This window comes from Macrobrachium nipponense, chromosome 20, assembly GCF_015104395.2.
Source record: "Macrobrachium nipponense isolate FS-2020 chromosome 20, ASM1510439v2, whole genome shotgun sequence".
In the NCBI taxonomy this organism is placed as follows: domain Eukaryota; kingdom Metazoa; phylum Arthropoda; class Malacostraca; order Decapoda; family Palaemonidae; genus Macrobrachium; species Macrobrachium nipponense.
Window position 1 is genome coordinate 13,337,528 of NC_061089.1, and position 17,886 is coordinate 13,355,413.

General features: G+C 37.3%; 2 protein-coding genes across 4 annotated transcripts in view; one reads left to right on the forward strand and one right to left on the reverse strand.

Annotated features, from left to right (window-relative positions):
• Positions 1–571: 571 nt before the first annotated feature.
• Positions 572–17,886, reverse strand: part of LOC135221838 (uncharacterized) — a 36,183-nt gene continuing 18,868 nt past the window's right edge. The window contains exons 1-3 of one of the 2 annotated variants that reach the window (XM_064259748.1): positions 6,837–6,996; positions 4,279–4,472; positions 572–1,681 (exon numbers count right to left, since the gene is read on the reverse strand). In XM_064259748.1, the coding sequence (XP_064115818.1) occupies positions 773–1,681; positions 4,279–4,455 (1,086 nt within the window). In that variant the 5' untranslated portion in view covers positions 4,456–4,472; positions 6,837–6,996 and the 3' untranslated portion in view covers positions 572–772. Of the gene's footprint in view, positions 1,682–4,278; positions 4,473–6,836; positions 6,997–17,886 lie in introns of those variants that run through there. The other variant, XM_064259757.1, reaches the window with a different exon arrangement.
• The window catches only part of LOC135221826 (uncharacterized), a 30,205-nt gene continuing 24,360 nt past the window's right edge, over positions 12,042–17,886 (forward strand). The window contains exon 1 of one of the 2 annotated variants that reach the window (XM_064259734.1): positions 12,042–12,345. The gene's annotated coding sequence lies outside the window, so the exon portion shown is untranslated. The remainder of the gene's footprint in view (positions 12,346–17,886) is intronic. The other variant, XM_064259729.1, reaches the window with a different exon arrangement.

Here is a 17,886-nt window from a genome sequence, read left to right on the forward strand (position 1 = left end):
ATTACAAATTTTTCTTTCATTCAGACATTTATAGTCGCATCAGCAATTGTATATCTTAGAGAATTGGTTTCCTTTGCTTACCGGGTAATTCTTCTGACTGGTATGAATGAAATAGAAAAAAAAATAGACCTAAGGCCAAGCATTGGGACCTATAGGGTCATTCAGCAACTGGTAGGAGAGGGTAGAACGCAAGATGGAAGGAAGATGGTATGAACGGGGGTGCAGTAAAAGAAACGAAAGTGGTTGCAGCTAGGGACAGAAAGGACGCTGCAAAGATCCTTGATGAATGCCTACAGTGCACCGCGTGGGGTGCTGTGACGCCCAAACTGAGTTTCTTTTCTGGCTGGTATGATTATGCTATACGTAATGTTCGAGACTATCAATGGGAATTTAAAGTAAAATTATTTAATTTTTATTATTGTCTAACATAATTAGCAATGAATTTGGTCAGTCAGGTACCTCTGGGCTTAGGTATTTGTCAAAAATAAATAAATAAATAAAAATAAAATAAAAAGTAAATAATAAGAGCCATAACCTCGTAAAAATAAACCAAGGGAATAAAAAGCAAAAAACCAGATGAAAATGATTTAGTTCCAACACAGAACCAGTTTTTGTTCGTTTTCTTTACAAAAGGAAAAAAAGTTTTATTGCACCTAAAGTCACACTTTTAGAAAAAAAACTTAGGCATTACTGTAAGCACACTTTTCAGAAATATCAGCCTCAAATGAGAGCAACCCTAAATTAAGATATGTAGTGACAGAATGCTTGAAAATCAGGATTCCATGCCAGCCCTCCTCTTATTTATCGAGCCGTAATCGCCAGTGGCGTAGTACACGGAGTCCGGCATCATGCCATACTCCGACCCCGAGAGCCCTTGGCTCGACGACGATCTTCGATGTCGTCTGCTCTTGAGCGCGGGAAACCAGTTCGTGCAGTTAATCATGATAATCATGGCCTCCACTACCGCCAAGACAGTTGGGATGATCCAAATCAACGGAGAAGAAGAGTCCCTTGGAGGTCGAGGCTTCATATTGGGAGGGGGCACTCCAGGGACGCGAAGTTCCTCTTTCTTGGGAGGTAGCCCTGCGGGGCCTGAGAAGGTGATAGTACCAACATTCTCCTTCATAGTCAGTAAGCCCTTCTCTTCCAGTTTGATCGCCTTTTCCTCGGCAGATTTGATGTAGCAGTTGCTGATGGTAACTTGCGCATCTGCTATTTGCAAGCTGTTCGACTTGAATTTGTTGATGGTTGTGTTGAGCAAAATAAGGTTGGCTTTATTTTCGAGTTTCAGCTCCTCGAAGACGTCGATAGTGACTCCCTCGAACTTGACAGTGATGGGCTCGTCGACGGCCTTGTCGATGTTCAGCGTTTTGATACGGGAGTTGACCACAGACAGAGCTTTGAATCCTTTGTCTCCGGTGAGCCAATCCGCGGTGGAAGATTCCATGTGTAGGTGGGTGACATATTTCGGCACAATGTTAACCTTGGAGTTGGCTACTGTCATAGAAACGTCGCCTTTGTTTTGACAAGTGTGGGCGAGGATGAATGTGGCCTCCGTGATGCCATCCAAGTGCAGGTTGACGCAAGGGGTGCCCGACACTGACAGCTGCTCGATGTTTTTGAGATAGACCGTCTTGATCTTCCTTCCAACTTCGCTGTCCAGTTTGTCGAACTGCACGTGCTGGAAAGAAAAAAAATGGAAATGCAATTAAATCAAACAGTGCACATAGAAATACAGTCTACTTGTAAGACACAGAATTTAGCATACTTTTATATAAAATTACATCGTAATTGAATATTATGGTGAAGTAAGAATGATAAAATATACAGACAGCTTTTTATAGTGTGTAATCCAAATCTGAAAATGAGAGAGAGAGAGAGAGGGAGAGAGAGAGAGACGAGAGAGAGAGAGAGAGAGAGAGAGAGAGAGAGAGAGAGTGGGTTGGGAAGCAATCACGATGGTTAATCTGATAAAGAATTGGAACCGGTGAGGGATTCATTTCATTGTTATTCCAAGTAGATTACATGCAAGAAGGTCACTTTAACCACAGATTCAGACTTCCAAAATAAAGCATAAAAATTTCCAAAATATATTGACAAACTCTGAATAAAAAAGGCATAGTACTGACGTAAAATAAAAACCCTATCCATTAATTAGAAAAAATATTGCTTCTATTCATATCAATTTTAGGTTTAGTGTTTGAAAATTCCAAAGAATCTTCTACTGAGAAAAGAAGTCTGCTTTTTCTCATTGTCAATTCACTTCTCTCTTTTGTTTCCTGATGTACATGTATTTGAATTACGAAAATGGTGACTATTCACTGGTGAATCAAAGCCAAAATTAGGACGAAGAGAGAAGGTAGATTGTATGATAGTGGTGACAATGAGGAAGGACAAAGTATGTTTACTAAAAATACATAAATAAATAAATAAATAAATAAATACCCCATCAAACACCAGACCAGATGTAGTCTGATAAAAAGTAAAAACTTAATTTACTAAAAGGAGAGACAAAGCCATAAGGACTTTTTTTTAACTATTAAATGTTCCGGTGGTTTAGAAAACAGTAACCAAAGATGTTGCTGAGTTTTAAACGTGGAAAGGAGAATTTTTTGCTTTGTTTTGTTTTTTTACTTTACTGAATCAAAAAGTATAGCTTTTTATTCATTTGTTTGTTTGTTTTTTTAAAGATAAACCCATAAATTCACCATGAAATAAGACGGAATAAATACTGCAAAGGTGCATTCGGTTGGAATAAACCGAATTCTTTTCTTGTTCTGAAAATGCACTTTCTGGATACCAGCTTTCCTCCTGAGAAAATGAAATGTTTTTGCTTCTAAGATAAGAGACACAATAAATTTTGTCTGTTTCAACATAGAAGTGATTGATAACAGAAGGCAGAGCATGGAATAACTGCTGTACTGGATTCTTGAAGTAATCGGTACTACAAGGGAAACTGAAATATTAAAATGAATGAAGGTGCATAGAATGATCCTTGGTCAGGGATATCGGTCAGCTCTCCTGAGCAGCTTAAGTTCCAACAATTCCCGTAATAAGTATAACTGGGTACGCCAGATTGTTCTTAAAAACGCCTTATGGTTCAAGTTAGTCTAAATACCGCTCACTATACTCGGTTTTTTTCCATCTGTCCACCCGCCTGTGGTGTTTGCGTATGGTAACACTGCGTCCCGGGCTTTAGATAGTTACATTCAGCTTACATTCAACAATAATAACAATACCCTATTTCGAATATTAACGGTGTAATTCGCATGCAGTAAATTATTAAAACACTTTTCAGTTGCAAATGTACACCGAGATATCCTTTTATTTACCTAAAACTTATAAAATAGAGAAACTATCTAAAGCCCGGGACGCAGTGTTACCATACGGAAACACCACAGGAGGGTGGACAAATGGAAAAAAACAGTATAACGTCTCACAAACATCGCCATCGTTAGACTGCATGATCTTTCTTAAAGACCTTGGTAACATCGACTTCAGTTGGGTAAATCAGCCTATCATTATTATTGTCACGTATTCCTCTAACAGTACATTTGTAGTTGTGTTCATATCTGACAAGTTAAATGAACCAGAGTACTATGCAACCGCAGGACGCTAAGCGATTGCTGTTAATCTCATGATAAGAGCGGGGACGCAGCCGACTTTGTGTATATTTTATCTCGTTTAACTGTGCTTTTGATCATGTATTCCGTTACAGTTACTAACACACACACACACACACACACACACAATTATATATATATATAGACTGGTAAAAATGTTCCGTTACAACAGAATTCCATCTACTAAAAGGAGCCCATAAAAAACGCCAAAATAGAGAAAGTAAGAACTATATTTCAGACACTGCTGTCTCTGTCTCTGTCTCTCTCCCTCTCTCTTCAAGTAAGTTGAAATACCGCCCTTTCTGTAACTTTTCTCATCCATTACCTGCCTGAAGAGAGAGAGACAGCAGTCTCTGAAATACAGTACTACTTACTTTCTATATTTTGGCGTTTTTATAGGCTCCTTTTATCTTTATATATATATATATATATATGTATATATATATATACTATATATATATATATATATATATATATATATATATATATATATATATATGTGTGTGTGTGTGTGTGTGTGTGTGTGTTTATATATAAATACTATGGATGACACCAATTCATTTGAACCTACAAAGTACAAGAAGTCCACAAGCGAAAAGAAAGCTTCGAAAGTGACTACAACTCTTCAATTTCGACATCATTTTGAACATTTTACCTCCTCTATTTGCTCGAAGTCGCACGACAGAGTCTCCTCGGAGAGCAGAGAGCAGAAAGGCGACGCCTGGTGGACAGACTTCCTTGCACTCGATAGGACTGGAGCCAAGGCCAGCACCACCACCAGAATCCCGAGCAGGAGTTGATGGCGTACTGTAGTGCGCTCGGCTTTCTTCATATTGCACTTTCCCCTCCCTGTGAAAGTGATTGATTATTCATATGTATCTATATATAAACACACGCATATATATATATATTATATATATTTATATTAAATTTTACATAGTGGTAATAAATATGCGCTATGCTATTATAGTTACTGTATTTATTTGTATACAAGCCTGAGAGTAAAGAGTTTAGGCACATATTTGTAATTTGTATTTGGACATCAGACTCTACTAGAGAGAGTGAGAGAATGTAAGGATAAATAAACGATATATATATATATATATATATATATATATATATATATATATATATATATATAGCAATAGAAGAGTTCCGTGGAAATCGGAGACGAATAATAAATATTAAAACCAGGGCTTGAATTGTAAATAATATTTCATTATAGATTGCCCGATGACGGAGGAAAGTAAATCTCCGAAACTAGTCGCAAATAAAGATGCTCTTCATTCAAGCCCTGGTTTTTAATATTTATTATATATATAATACACACACACACACACACACACACACACACATATATATATATATATATATATATATATATATATATATATATATATATATATATATTAACAGGACCTCCTTCACAACCAGGATGGTATCTAACGGATATTTTTATTAAAGAAAAAAAAAAAGTTACAAGCTTTCAAGGACTTTCTGCTTTCATCGTCTGGTAGCCGTAAAAATGAGGTCCTATTATTCATAATATTTCTGTTATTCATTATATTAAAGCACAGACCAATTGTGTGCAAGTGATCAAGAGCGAGACTATATATATATATATATATTATATATATATATATATATATATATATATATATATATATATATATATATATATATGTGTGTGTGTGTGTGTGTGTGGATAATCTGTGCTTGGCGGTGTCACTTCTATGTGAAATTTAAACTTATTCTAACTTCAAAATAGCTTGTACTAGTAGTATATTATACTAAAAATTAGATTTGCTACCATAATGGCATTGCTTGGAGGGGAGATATTAATGAAAATCTTTTAAATTACTTTGTAAACTCCAACGAAAAGAATGATCGGCTTCGTCACTAAATGAGCAGCCTTTGTTTATACAGCAATTTACGTTGGTTCTCACATTCTGTTGAGTTCTTGTTAAAAACCCGTAGTACCTATATGTGTGTGACAGCTGACAGTTCATATGCGAGAACGTTATTACTTTCAGACACCTTTCTGTCCAGTTTGTTTGTTTGGTGTTTTTCGTTGCATGAAACCAGTGGTTGAATATTCAGCAACGGGACCAACTGCTTTACGTGACCTCCGAACCACGCCGAGAGTGAACTTTTATTACCAGAAATACACATCTCTCACTCCTCAATGGAATGCCCGAGAGTCGAACTCAAGGCCACCGAGGTAGGCACGCCAACACCATACCGACCACGCCACAGAGGCGCTTTTTCTGTCCAGTGTAGTTACAACAATTATTCATTATCTCTTAAACTTTGTTCTGAGGGCAGTTTAGGTCAGTCAGACCTTGTGTTTGCTCACTGTATCTTTATGTAAGGTTCGTTCAAATTTATCTGTGATGATACTAATATCCAAAAATAACAAAGTTTATCGGAAGTGAACGAATTCGTTCGCATCCAAGCAATTACGTTACGCAGTTCCTTTGAGCAACTCCTTCAGACATGAGTGGGACTTGTCCATCCATCTTTCGATATTCTTCTTAGCCGAATTAAATCTAAGCTCCCAGCCTTATCAATCGCCCGGTTCTCACTATCAGCTTTGGCTCACTTAGCCATAGGCAGTAACTCAAATATTATATTTCCTATAGTTGCTGCTTTGGACATCGCCTTCGAGAGGTTTTCGACAATGTTCTACCGCGTGTTACGCATTAGCTATGAACCTTTACATCTTTCTGTACTTAATGCGGAAGCTGTGGACTCAAACAAGGCTTATCAATTATTAATCATCACATTCACTTCACTCTTAAAGTATTTATATTCGTTAGTGAGCTATAAAATCTCTCTTTATTTTTCCCTTTTTTCCCGTCCGGCAGTGGTAGTAAAGTTAGAAGTCTGCCGTTAAACCGGTCCATCTTTTTAGCTTTAGCAGAAGAAGAAGAAAAAAGCAGATTCGAGTCTCGTGCGTGGGGTACACTGTTCTTAGGCCCAAGTTAATGGGCGGGCAAAGAAAGGAGAAAAAGAAAACTCTACATGCAGGTATGAGCGAAAGTGGAAGCCTTAGGAACGAAGAAGAAAGCAGACTGGTTCTTTTCGCCATACCTGGATCGGAAGAGAGAGAGAGAGAGAGAGAGAGAGAGAGAGAGAGAGAGAGAGAGAGAGAGAGAGAGAGAGAGAGAGAGAGACGGTTGCATGTCGAATGATAACGAAAGTGATCTTTACCTGGTATCGGGCGCAATGGATATTAAATGATGACGTTTGGGATTCTGGTGGATTCCCTGGATGAGCTGCAAAGAATTTTTGAGTATATCTCACCGTAGGAGAAAGTATACTGCAGTTCAAGGTAGGTTATCTGTCCAGTGCGGTTTGTTATCAAATGTTATCGCGTAGACCGATCGAGTGGTTATGGTATGTAATTCGTCTGTTGCCTTGCTTTCGAATTTTCGGTTTCTACAATTCGGCCGTCACGTCTTCCAATTCGTGACATATTTGTACTTAGAGAGAAGGTAACTGAAGTGAATTTCTCATCAGAGAGCCAGCCTCATTTTCCCCGAGAAAAGCACTGATAGAATTCCTAACTGGCAACTCGACAGTGATGAGGACTACGTGTATATATCTATGTACCGGCAAGATTTGAGAGAGAGAGAGAGAGAGAGAGAGAGAGAGATATGATCCTTACTCCATATTTTATCATAAATCAGTCACAAAGGAATGTTGACATACACATGGGTCTAGCTCATGACGAGTCGTGTAGGTATGTACTATATGGGTGCATGGCGGGTAGCTGCCGAGCGTAGTACTGACTGAGGTATGCGATTTTGTTATTCATGAATCGTGTAGTTTTGTCACATCTCTCTAACTCTTCTCGAATATTCTTGAGGCTCAGCTGATAGCCGAGCCTCTTTGTCATGATAAACAGCACTAAATTTAGAGCATTTAATGTGGTTTTTTTCTTGATTTGTTGAGTTCTTCATTTTAAGTCAAGGGCACATGTCTGCTGTAGCGAGCCACGAGCCTAATTGAGCTTCGACAGAATACTGAAAGAATGAGTATTTAATTTGTCCTAGTTTGCTATTAATATATCATAACTTTTGCTACAAATACACTGCTTAAATATATTAAATGTTTTACTCTTCTTTTACTCAATTCAAATTCAAAATCAAAAAGTTTATTGGTATACATCAAAGGAGTGTAGTAGCATGCTGCTATATCCACCTACAAAATTAAAAAATTCCAGGCAAAAAATAAATAAATAAATAAATAAATAAATAAATAAATAAATACATAAAAAAACAGTAATGAAAAGCAAATGTTTTACACGAGAGGAATTTTAACCCAATTTATACAAAAACAAATGCCAAGCTATAATGCAACTTTTTATACAAATAAAATGCTGACAATATAGTATAGCAAAAATACAATAGGCTAAGGTCATATAAAACAAATAGAGAAAAAGTAAACGTTATATTAAAAGTAGGCTAAGGTCATATAAAACAAATAGAGAAAAAGTAAACATTATATTGAAAGAAAAGGTAAAAAAATCACGTTATACAAAATCATACTAAAGGATAGGCAAATGGCTAACAATTATTTATTCCAAAATAAATTAGGAAATTTATTTACATTTGGAACATACGTCATTTTTTCAGAAAATAACATACTATTCTTTTATTGGCTATGAGCGGTTTACGTCTAAAGGACAATTAATGTAGTCTCAGTATACACGATGTTGCTACTTGGGTGTATGTTCTAGACTTAGTTTATCTTTTTTGTCTTTTTTTTGAGATTAAAAAGAACGAGGCGTCTGGGGGGTTTTATTTGATAATAAGTCGAGATGGTGAGCAATGATGAAGATTTCGTTATCTGTTATCTTGAGAGAGAGAGAGAGAGAGAGAGAGAGAGAGAGAGAGAGAGAGAGAGATGCAGTAACGTGATCGTACCCGACGTATTGAAGAAACCGGACCGACGTCTCTCTCTCTCTCTCTCTCTCTCTCTCTTTTGCAATATGGATTTTTCTGAGGCGAGTTAAAGAAAAGAAACTCACAGTATAACGCATACTATTACTTAATCACCATCGTAAGATATGTCTCGTAAGGATAAAGAAATATTATTAAAAAAAATGTCATAACTAGACCGAGTCGATTAAAAGTTCACAAAATCATGTTGCATCAGCTTATAGTCTAGTAATACTTCACACTGTCACCCCGTATTATTTAATAACTAAAATCATTTGTAACTCAACAGTAGCACTGTTTGTCCGATAAATATTAGAAAGGGGAAGGTGAGAGTATCACAATAACAGCAATGATGTGTTGTGCACTATAAACGGCTTTCACTTGAAAACATACCGTGTAGGGGTTAGAAGTTTATTTAGGTTGAACCTTGTAAGCTTTCCTAGTAGCATATTCTCTTTCCTAAAAAAGAAATCTACAAATCATGCTAAGAATACGACGCTTGAAGGCAACAGTTAAAAGACGAGATCTAATTTCTCAGTTCAAGAAGTTGAAGTTCTATCAAAGGCAAGCATATAAAGCAATTCAGCTATAGGTGAAACCTCTTCCCTAGAGGTATTGACGTAATAACCATTGACGAAATTCATACTAATATGGAGAAAGGATGTTCAGTTTAATCTAGCTTTAAAAAAACGGCAGAAGCATATAAATTCCAGACGCCGATTGATTTTAAAAGATAGGCTAAATAAGGATAAATATATAATTCTGATCAGCTAGCATTATCTAATGATTTTTCATTACTCTCGTGTCCGTCATCATTTTTACCTACAAGAAAATATGTTCATAATAATTTGTTTATTTTATTGTTACTTATTCGTGTACTTTAAAAGCTGATTTATATTAGGCCTATATTGTTTATCTAACCGATAGGCCTATTGCAAAGTCAACGCTAGGTCTTTGCCATAAAAAAAGAAAGTTTAAGAAAATCTCTTCTGTAATGGAACTGGCTACTGAAGAGATGAGTAAAAGGCCCAAACCTAATTACCATATACATGGCCCTGCGGCCTCTCTCTCTCTCTCTCTCTCTCTCTCTCTCTCTCTCGCGTTGTCGCAACAGGTAGCCCATAATGATATGGAATAAAAAAAAATGATTGCTTAGATGAGCCCTTTGGCACTGTTTTTGTCATTCTCCATTCCACAGACTAGAGAGAGAGAGAAAGCGTTCTCTTTCTCCTCGGGTAACAGAATTACTGTATTCGTATGTTTCCATCTTTTGTTTGTTTTGATGCTGAAAATGTCCATTTTTTGTGGAAATCTCGTGGGGATATGTTCTGCATCTAGGTCTACAATTAAGTTTTGGAATTACTGCTGCTTTCAGCTCAGAACCACTCACGAGCGTGCAGGCATCAAGACCAAGTTCTCACTTAAAAGGAAGATGAAATAAAGCATATATACAATTACGCCATGCACCTTTGACACCTTTCAGGGAAGGTGGCGCCAAAAGAGTAAATAAAGCCTTTCGGTTTCTAAAGAAATCTTCATGGATGAGGACGTGCTTTTCACATTCCCAAAAAGGCTGAATTTCTTTACATTTATCTCAATGTTAATTTCAAGCAGATTCCATATCGCATTCCCCCGGGTGTTAGCTGGAGCTAGCCATTTGTACGTCTGTTAAAGTGTGGTGGCCCAAAATCTGTTCCAGTGTGGTGGCCTAAAATGGCACTCTTAAAATCAATGGTGTGTTCAGAGGAAGCACCATAGAGGGGTATTTAACTTACTTTAGAGTCTATCCTCAGATAAATAAGAAAAAAGACGTTGCTTGAGTGAACGTCACATTAACTATTAACTTCGAATCTTCCTATCAATCATATGGGAAGGGCTGTTTTGTCATGTTTACACTGCAACTCTAGAGGCCATTCCTATTTCGTCTGTAAATCAGTGTAAATTATTTCAAAGCATCTTATCAGGAGTTGGGTAACAACTGAATCGAGTAATTAATTGCCAATACCCTGGCATATTGCTATCTCATTATATGAAAATAATTAACGGTAGGATTCTTAGATGCTTAATTGTAAATTATTTTTCCAAGACTAAATTATTTCCACCTCAAGTGCATGTACTCGTGCGCGCGCGTGTCTGTATATAATCTAATGTACAACTTCACTCTAAATTACAATGACAGTGCACAAAACCGTTATGGCTTGACAATAGGAAAACTAAACGCTGCAGTCGGTTGTTTTACTTCTCATGACTTTTTTTTTTTTTTTTTTTTTGTATTATAGGAAAACCTCCTAGTGTGACGGTCTACCACCAGTCTAGCAGAAAGGGCCTGGTGTTGTTCATAGGTCATTCAAACCGCGTTTCGCAACCACTCCGGTACTTTTACGTCAACTGGTTCCGTGGGAATTTTCCCGGTTCCCGGTGCTGGAAGGTGAGACTCTGTCCTCACGCCGAATCTGTTACTTTTCATTAGTCTCATTATTACAACGACTTGCATTCTTCTTGCGTTGTTGTTGCTGTTGCTGTCTGCTAATGTGATCATTCTCATCTCAACTGTTTAAATACAGGTTTATCAACTTCTAATGTCCGAGAACTGAGGTTTACGTAATAGTATGATATACAGAGAATATTAAACTTGACCATAACAGTAGACGTGGGATCATTAGCAACGAGTCCTGCTTTTAATTAGACATTCTGATTTGACGCTGAGGGACAAATATTTTAGTTTGATTCAGAAATGAGTCAATTTTAGCCCAATAACGACAGTTCACGAGGAATTAACCTCACTTTTAGACTTTCTGACTCACAGCACCTTAGCCATCCTATCCCAAAATTGGCCTCTCCGGAAGTGTGTAGAATGAACTTATCTTGGTTTGTAAAGTCCCTAGGGTTAGGGCCTGGGATTTCGACCAACTCTTACATTACCATCATTTTAATGGGTGCATTAGTGTACGTCCAGATGCAAATGTCCATACGTGTTTGCCAGTTCATAGCAAACATGCACCTTGGAAGTGGTTGCGAGGTCTACTCTTTCATGTACGATGATTGTATCCCACCACAGTCGAATAACATTCAGGTTCGTAATGCTCTGTCCGGAAATTGAACACGGGTCCTATTCGCTAGTACCTTTGCTTTTAATCAAAGCTGCAATAAATAACGATATGAATAACAAGATATAACGTATATTTTTACCTAATAAAAAAATTATTTCGCTAATAATTCTATATTGAATCACATAAACACGAATGATTTATGCATACCATTTGCTGGCGTCACAGTGGGAAAGCTACGTTACCCGTTCAAAAGCTTTCCCCCATTCATACGTATTGAAGAATTTCCCACTTGGGTCATTGCAGTAGGTAAAATACCCTTGCTCAACCTAGGTCACCAGTTGTTAAGTGACGTCAGTCGGCGACCGCAGTTAGCAATAGACTCTCCCTCTCACTCTGGATGTACATATATAAAAGTGCTGCTGCCCGTCGCTAGCGACACAGGTTGTAGACTTACGTACTAGGTCCTGGAGCGGCGTCCCAGAGATCGAGTCAGATCGAGTGGGATTTACACAGGAACTTTCTCCAGCCACTCCGCGGGCCAGGCAGCAGGACTTTGTCGCATTTTCAGTCAGTCTCCCGTTGTTGATCAGTGTGGTGGTTATAGGAGAGAGAGAGATAGAGCTTCCTTCTTTCTCTCTCACTCTCGGGAAACCCGTTTCGCGAGTTGGAATTTTTTCTGGAGTCTTGGGAACTTTCGCTTTTGCTGGAATCTTCTTATAAAGGAAGGTGAGTTTTTTTTTTTAAATTGTTTATGATTGTGTTTGGTTTTAATTTAGTTTATTTTCTGGGATTTGACGAACTTTGTTTCTACTTCAACTAGAGGTTTCTTTTGTGAGCGCATTGTTATGTTTAAGTCTTTATATATATATATATATATATATATATATATATATATATATATATATATATTATATATAATAACTTAATCATAACAATGCGTCCATAAAATAAATCTCGAATCAGAGTAAAAACAAGGGTATATATATATATATTATATATATATATATATTATATAATATCTATATATATATTAATATTATATATTATATATACTATATATATAATATTATAATAAATGGTTTATGATGCCATTTTAATATCTGTATATATCTGTTTGGGAAATACTAACATTCGGAAACTTTATAAAGCAACATCACGGTAACAACTGATAAACTGTAGCTGAAGACTTTACAGAGAGAATGTTTTGGATCTTGAACTCCCTGTGATCATTCATTCTTTTGCCTTTATCCTAAGTAGCCTACTGCACGCGTGAAATTTTCTCACAAGAATGTGATTTGATAATTAGGTGAATGTTATGTTTACTTAATTACTGAGAGACTAAAGTTAACTTGCATGAAACTCGATATAAAAACTTAATTTTACACCCCGATAGATTTTTACACTGTTGGTAGGGTACCAACGAGACATCAACTGTACGAATCATAAGCAGTGTACTCTATTCCAAGGAATATTTAAAGATATTACGCTTGATAAGTGTATATAAATGAAAAATAATACAGTTTTTAACTCTAAACAGTTTGAATTTAGCTGGTCGAGTTGACGCTTGCATAATGGGAGAGTTCCTTTCCAACTGACGCTGCTCGACGACAAATCATCAGTGAAATATCTTAGCACACAAATCTCGAGGACTGAACAGCTTAGTTGGTAGTTCGGAGTATTTAAGAAAATGACTGAATACAACTTTGGATTTGAATGAAAAGAAATCAAGTCATATACGTGAGTATATATCGTATGAGTCTAGACAAACTCCCGTACGTTTTTCGTTGCAGATCTGCGTTACTGTGAAAACCTTTTGATTTATCAGATATTTGTTCAATTCATTTATCGCTTACTATCTGCACTTTTTGTTCGTCAGATACTATTAGCTGTCACAAGCAACAATGCACTTTAAGAACAATATGTGAATAAAAAAAAATCCTAGAGAACAGCAGCAACAGGAGAAAGATTAAGCCAACCTTATGCTGGCACGGGTTAACTTACAGAACGAACCCACCCACAGTTTAAACGTGATCGATGACTGATGAGCAAGTCACGCCGTTTCAGTTTCTATGCTATTTCCTTTCTCTGAGTAATTATGGGTTGATTGCGAGTGACAATTGCTCAGACATTACTGACGCTTTATCAGGCAGAATTCCGCCACTCTTGTGTGGAAAATTAATAATCAAGAATAATAATCAAGAAACTTAACGAGAGCTTTTATTCTTCACTATCATACTTATGGAGGTGAATAATTAACTCATGATCTTTGTAATGAATGAATTCTGTCACGAAACGTTATTCGTAAGAAAAGAGTTTCTCGTATTTTATTAGATTTTTTTTGCAATTTTAGTGTTTAATATTTTAATTTACCTCTTATTAATTTCTACAATTAAGTGATATTGTCTTTACAGCTCAAAATAATTAATGATATCTGTAAGTTTTAATTAAATACTTTTCCCAACCCTTTTACACACATATATATGTATTTATGTATGCGTGTGTGTGTGTGTGTGTGTCTTTACTTGTGCCTCCCAATTGACCAAAGCGCTTGACACGCCTGCCCGGAGAAAGCAGACAGAATGTCACGCATGCGCAACAAATGTTGACGGAAATCTCAAACCACCGCTTACGGTTGATCTTCACCATCACTTTGCCGCGTCAGTGACTTCGTACTCGTTGCTATAGTTACTGTGATTACGGGCGTGAAGTGCCACGCGGGTTACCTGCAGGGGGAGGGTTCCTAATTTCGGAAGGGCGGCAACCTCTGATGACTGATTTCTGTGCTTTCCAGGTACTGTGCTTGTGACGGCAGAGTAGCGTCTTTTGCTGTAATTCTAAGTCGTAACGGATTGCTTTTTTCTGCTTTCTCCTGCAAGCAGTGAATAAAAGGCATTGCCGGGTTGCTGTTGTCAAATACTATTTCCGGAGAGAGTTACAAGGAGTTACAAGGAGCAGGATGTCTCAAAGACTTGTTAGTCCATCCTAAGAGGAGACATCGTGTGGCTCACTTATCTCTAGGAGCAGGTTTTATTGTTCATTCTGTAGAGTGTCCTAATGATGTTGTCTAGCCTTCTTTTAAACTCTTCCACACTGTTGCTGTTTACAACTTCTGATGGCAGTTTATTCCATGTGTCACATATCTTGTATGTAAAGAAGTTCTCACAATGGGATGTGTTGTATCTTTTCAATTTAAGTTTCTATTCATTATTTCTTGTCTGGTTTTCGAGAGAGAGAGAGAGAGAGAGAGAGAGAGAGAGAGAGAGAGAGAGAGAGAGAGAGAGAGAGAGAGAGAGAGATTTATATTACTCTAATAATAAGAGGAGAATAGGTTTAATTTGATTTACCGCACAGGTAAAGGGAAAGTCTCCGACATAAATGAAATTGTGATTAGGGTCACAGGAAATACAGCAAATATGGCGAGGCTAAGACTTTAGAAGTGACCATGGACATTCTAATGTTTAGAACTGCAAGTTTAAGTAGAAAGTATCTTGGTATAAAAAGCCATTGTTGTGATACAAACTCTGGCGATCAGGAAGCATTATTATTTTACAGAAGTTGTAACACTGACTGGTCCTGTTCATATGTCCAGTTATGTCCATATTTACATCTTAAAATCTTAACTCTTACGTCCAAGAGGTTTTCCTTGATTCCATCCAAACGCTTTTACGTACCTATTTCCAAACATTTTTTATTTATACATTTTTTGGAACATCACTGAGCGAGTTCTCAGTTTTGATGAACTGTCATCCCGTGCACAGTGCTTTAAAGAAACATCATGAAGTTAAGTGCACGTTTAGCATCTGCTAAAGCTGTCAGTATTCTTGGTCGTGAGACAGATTATGCTCTTTGGTAAAGCAAGGTCCTGTCAGAATGTAGAGGAATGGTTCTTCAAAAACAAAGATTATTTCAGCACGCTTTCTGCCAGCGAGCTAGATTCGGATCACAGCCAAATTGCTACCAAATTAAATGGCCAGCCTTCTGAGAATATCTCTTGAAAATCCTTATATTTGATTAAAAGAATCTCGCAGTGTTATCCATCTTGCTTTATATGACATAGGCCAACACGTACACAGGCCAAAGGGAATAAGGCCATGTAGCCCAACTCCTACACAGGTCAAAGGAAATATGACCATGTAGGCCAACTCCTACAGGTCAAAAGGAATTAGACCATGCAGGCCAACTCCTACAGGTCAAAGGAATAAAATTATGTAGGCTAACTCCTACACAGGTCAAAGGGAATTAGACCATGTATGCCAACTCCTTCACAGGTCAAAGGGAATAAGACCATGTATGCAAACTCCTTCACAGGTCAAAGGGAATAAGACCATGTAGGCCAACTCTTACAGGTCAAAGAGAATATGACCATGTAAGCCAACTCCTACAGGTTAAAAGGAATTAGACCATGTAGGCCAGCTCCTACAGGCCAAAGGGAATAAGACCATGTAGGCCAAATCTTACACAGGTCAAAGGGAAAAAGACCATGTAGGCCAACTCCTACAGGTCAAAGGAATGATCATGTAGGCTAACCCCTACACAGGTCAACTGACCAACTAAGGGCAGCTGGCCAACCTATCGATAAAGCATTCTGGAAATCCTTGTGCTTGATTTGAGAATCATAGACACAAACGCTTAGTGGATGTCAGGATGTAACCAAGGTCTATATAACCTCCTTTCCCCAGCAGGTATATATAGAGGTCACACGTTCCAGCGGGAGTGACAGAGGGCGTATATAGGACACTATATAAGATTAAGGGCGTGAAATAAATGGGGAGACATTATTGTTGTAGCAGATGATAGATGACAAATACGCTTCGTTTTCGGAGATTAAATGATTGGCGGATTTAGACTATGACGGTTTGAGTGGGAGATCTTGCTTGGTATGGCGAGTAATTGGCATCGTTTGCTCAGTCTTAATTAACCTAATGGTCGTGTTTTTTTTTTAAGTTTTTTTCCCGAAAACCAGGAACATTTGCGCCTGCATTATTCGGTGCAATTACTAAAAAAAATGGTTATAATATAAAAAAAATAGGAATGCCATGGAATTCATTATTGTTATCATTATTACTGTCGTTGCTTTTGCTAAAGTTTTCATAAAATTGTTTATCAAACCTGCTGAATGTGGTGCAATAAGGAAGGAAATTATACACAGCTGTAAATAATTTACATTCTTCATTATGCTGTGCTAGATTTCTTTTAGCGGATAATGAATGTCAAGAATGAGGTATTAGGCCTTAATAATATATCACACACATACATAGACACATACTCACACAAACACATATACATAAATATACATACATATATATATATATATATATATATATATATATATATATATATATATATAAGTCATATCACATTTCCGTGATTCATATACATATATCGAGCTACAATGTCCTTTAATATCTAATTCGCTCTACCTCGGAATTAATATATTTTCATACATGCTTAACCGAAGGGGAATTTTTTTCCCGATAATAGACTTGCCTGGACCGGGGAGCGAACCCATGGAGCCTTTCAAATCAAGGAACGTCAGTGAAGCTTTTACCTACTACACCACCGCAAGAGGTGGTGTAGTAGGTAATAGCTTCACTGACGTTCCTGGATTTGAAAGGCTCCATGGGTTCGTGCCCCGGTCCAGGCAAGTCTATTGTCGAGAAAGAAATCCCCCTTCGGTTAAGCATATATGAAAATATATTAATTCCGAGGTAGAGCGAATTAGATATTAAAGGACATTGTAGCTCGATATATATATATTATATATGCAAAGGAAACAGTAGGCCAACGAGCACCGGTACAAACCTATACTGAAAATCCATTAAAGAAAGAGGAAAGTGACATAAATTAGGGTCTAGTATTTTTTTTAAACACCCCCTCGGCAAAGACCACAAATTACATCCCCTGGGACATGGAAAAAAAGAAAAAAAAAAGAAAAAAAAAAAACGAGTCAAACTTTCATCTCCATCTCGATAGCCAAGGCGAGGCGAAAGTGATTATACGTACAGTTATTTTCAGGCGAATATGCGCATGTGGTTTTTCTTCCTCTTCCTCGCTTTCACGGAAACATGGCTTAACGGTATCCGTTACCCTCTCTCTCTCTCTCTCTCTCTCTCTCTCTCTCGCTCTCTGTCTCTCTCTCTCTCAAGTCAGTCTTCCTCGTCGTAAAGGCACTAAAAACTTGAGAGAGTGTTTTAAAGGGAGGAAATCTTTTCTAATCTTTTTATCCCTCTTCCTGAAATAAAGGAGGAAGTGAGAGACGACGAAGAG